This window comes from Nannobrachium achirus (genome assembly GCF_963921795.1).
Source record: "Nannobrachium achirus genome assembly, chromosome: 17".
Lineage (NCBI taxonomy): Eukaryota > Metazoa > Chordata > Actinopteri > Myctophiformes > Myctophidae > Nannobrachium > Nannobrachium achirus.
The window spans coordinates 45,984,726-45,988,500 of NC_137824.1; the positions used below are offsets into that span (position 1 = coordinate 45,984,726).

The 3,775-nt window shown below is 57.2% G+C and overlaps 1 protein-coding gene across 1 annotated transcript; it reads right to left on the bottom strand.

Annotated features, from left to right (window-relative positions):
• Window positions 1-584: 584 nt before the first annotated feature.
• Window positions 585-3,775, bottom strand: LOC308302515 (putative RNA-directed DNA polymerase from transposon X-element; the record flags this gene model as incomplete). Its single annotated transcript, XM_080746771.1, has 2 exons — window positions 585-836; window positions 1,082-3,775. 2 exons carry the CDS (start codon window positions 3,773-3,775, stop codon window positions 585-587), a joined length of 2,946 nt encoding a protein of 981 aa, XP_080602897.1.

A 3,775-nucleotide genomic window follows, 5' to 3' on the forward strand; every position in this document is an offset into this window, starting at 1 on the left:
CCCCCCTGGCCTATAAAGTGCTGCAGGAAACCCTGATAAATGGTTATCAATAAGTTGTGGGATGATAACATAATCCAATAAAAGGAAATGCTTAATCAAATAAAAACAATCCTTCCATTCATGGATGAGAGTCTGTCTGTCCTCATTGGGCTTGAAGCTGCAGGGAGACAAGCAAGTGTTTTTGGGTAATGTTAAACCTTGAGTTTGCTAAATAGATGCAAGTGGCTTTCGTGCCTCAAACAACTATTTTCAGTTCAGGAACATTCTTGAGGGTCAGTAGTGTATCCTGGTATAGGGGCCTCCTAGGCTTGGATGTTGGAACATGAGCCAGAGAGGAGAATTGAGGCATCAGTTAGTGACATTGCTTTAAGTATGATACTGGATAATCTATAATTGTGTTGTTATATCGACACTTGGTTACTAAAGTGTTCTTGAGATATCGTGTTAACAATATCGTATGCACGTGACGTACAATCCGGAAACATAATGCCTCGATCACCAGCAGAGGCGTAAAAAAAACCTTTTGTTAAAAAGTAAAAGCTGTAGGCTATTTTTCCAATTGCTATAAATTGTTTGTTCACTAACTACTCGTCCTCGTACTCGTCTTCTTCCGCTTTTCCGGTCAGGGTCCGGGTCGCGGGGGCAGTATCCTCAGCAGGGAAGCCCAGACAGTCCTCTCCCCAGCCACTTCCACCAGCTCCTCCGGGGGGATCCCGAGGCGTTCCCAGGCCAGCTGAGAGGTATAATCTCTCCATCGTGTTCTGGGTCGACCCCGAGGTCTCCTCCCGGTTGGACGTGCCCGAAACACTTCCCCAGGGAAGCGTCCGGGAGGCATCCTAACCAGATGCCCGACCCACCTCAACTGGCTCCTCTCGACGTGCAGGAGCAGCGGCTCTACTCCGAGTCCCTCCCGGATGTCTGAGTTCCTCACCCTATCTCTAAGGCTTAGCCCAGACACCCTGCGGAGGAAACTCATTTCGGCCGCTTGTACTCGCGACCTCATTCTTTCGGTCATTACCCAAAGCTCATGACCATAGGTGAGGATTGGGACGTAGACTGACCGGTAAATCGAGAGCTTCGCCTTGCGGCTCAGCTCTCTTTTCACCACAACGGCCCGGTGCAGCGTCCGCATTACTGCGGACGCTGCCCCGATCCGCCTGTCAATCTCCCGCTCCCTCCTTCCATCACTCGTGAACAAGATCCCGAGGTACTTGAACTCCTCCACTTGAAGCAGGGCCACCTCCCCGACCTGGAGTGGGCACTCCACCCTTTTCCGGCTGAGAACCATAGCCTCGGACTTGGAGGTGCTGATCCTCATCCCGGCCGCTTCACACTCGGCGGCGAACCGCCCCAGGGAGAGCTGGAGGTCGTTGCTCGAAGCAGCAAAGAGGATCACATCATCCGCAAAAAGCAGGGATGAGATCCTCCCGCCACCGAACTCGACACCCTCCGCCCCCCGGCTGCGCCTAGAAATTCTGTCCATAAAAATTATGAACAGAACCGGTGACAAAGGGCAGCCTTGGCGGAGTCCAACTCCCACCGGAAACAGGTCCGACTTACTGCCGGCTACACGGACCAGACTCACACTCCTTCGGTACAGGGATTGAATGGCCCTTAGCAACGCGCCATCAACCCCATACTCCTGGAGCACCCCCCACAGGATACCTCGGGGGACACGGTCGTAAGCCTTTTCCAAATCCACAAAACACATGTGGACTGGTTGGGCAAACTCCCATGCCCCCTCTAGCACCCCAGAGAGGGTAAAGAGATGGTCCATGGTTCCACGGCCAGGACGAAAACCACATTGCTCCTCCTCGATCCGAGGTTCAACTATCGACCGGACCCTCCTCTCCAGTACCTTCGCGAAGACCTTACCGGGGAGGCTGAGGAGTGTGATCCCCCTGTAGTTGGAACACACCCTCTGGTCCCCCTTCTTAAAGATGGGTACCACCACCCCGGTTTGCCACTCCAAAGGCACTGCCCCCGATGTCCACGCAATGTTGCAGAGACGTGTCAACCAAGACAGCCCTACAACATCCAGAGCCTTGAGATACCCAGGGCGGATCTCATCCACCCCCGGGGCTCCGCCTCCGCGGAGCTGCTTCAGCACCTCTGAAACTTCCACCCCGGAGATTGGACAACCCAGCCCCAAGCCCCTCGGCTCTGTTTCCTCCACAGAATGCGTGCTGGTGGGATTGAGGAGCTCCTCAAAGTATTCCTTCCACCGCCCGACTATCTCCTCAGTTGAGGTCAGCAGCTCCCCGCCCCCACTGTACACAGTGTGGGCAAGTTGCCGCCTCCCCCCCCTGAGGCGCCGGATGGTACTCCAGAACCTTTTCGGAGCCGTTCGATAGTCTTCCTCCATGGCCTCACCGAACTCCTCCCACGCCCGAGTTTTTGCTTTTGCGACTGCCGCGGCTGCACACCGCTTGGCCCGTCGGTACCAGTCAGCTGAATCTAGAGACCCACACGACAGCCACGCCCTGTAGGCCTCCTTTTTCAGCCTGACAGCATCCCTTACCGCTGGTGTCCACCAGCGGGTTCGGGGATTGCCGCCACGACTGGCACCGGCAACCTTGCGGCCACAGCTCGCGACAGCCGCCTCAGCAATAGCGGAGCGGAACACGGCCCACTCGGCCTCAATGTCCCCCTCCACCCCCTGGACGCGGTCGAAGCTCTGCCGGAGGTGTGAGTTGAAGACCGTCCGGACAGGTTCTTCCACCAGGCGTTCCCAGCAGACCCTCACTACTCGTTTGGGTCTGCCAGGTCTGCGCGGCGTCCTCCCCTGCCATCTGATCCAGCTCACCACCAGGTGGTGATCAGTTGACAGCTCTGCTCCTCTCTTCACCCGAGTGTCCAGAACATACGGCCGTAGGTCAGATGATACGACTACAAAGTCGATCATTGACTTCCGGCCTCGGCTGTCCTGGTGCCACGTGCACAAGTGGACAGCCTTATGTTTGAACAAGGTGTTAGTTATGGACAAACTGCGACTAGCACAGAAGTCCAATAACTGAACACCACTCGGGTTCAGATCGGGCAGGCCGTTCCTCCCAATCACGCCCCTCCAGGTCACGCTGTCGTTGCCCACGTGAGCGTTGAAATCCCCCAGTAGGACAATGGAGTCCCCAGTCGGGGCACTATCAAGTACCCGTCCCAAGGACTCCAAAAAGGGTGGGTACTCTGTACTGCCGTTTGGCGCATACGCGCAAACAACAGTCAGGACCCGTTCCCCAACCCGAAGGCGCAGGGAAGCAACCCTTTCGTCCACTGGGGTAAACCCCAACGTACAGGCAGAGAGCCTAGGGGCTATAAGAAAGCCCACCCCAGCCCTCCGCCTCTCACCCGGAGCAACTCCAGCAAAGGAGAGGGTCCAACCACTCTCAAGGACTTGGGTTCCGGAGCCGGAGCTATGTGTCGAGGTGAGGCCGACTATATCTAGCCGGAAACGCTCAACCTCTTCCACCAGCTCCAGCTCCTTCCCCGCCAGAGAGGTGACATTCCACGTTCCTAAAGCCAGTTTCCGTAACTGGGGATCGGACCGCCAAGGCCCCCGCCTTGGTCCACCCGATCCGTTTAACACCGGACCCCTCTGGCTCCTCCTGCGGGTGGTGGGTCCACTGGGGGATGTGCCCATGTAGTCGGTTCGGGCTGGGCCCGGCCGGACCCCATGGGCTAAGGCCCGGCCACCAGGCGCTCGCCCACGGGCCCCAACCCCGGGCCTGGCTCCAGGGCGGAGCCCCGGTAACCCTCCGGGCCGGGTACACGGACTCAT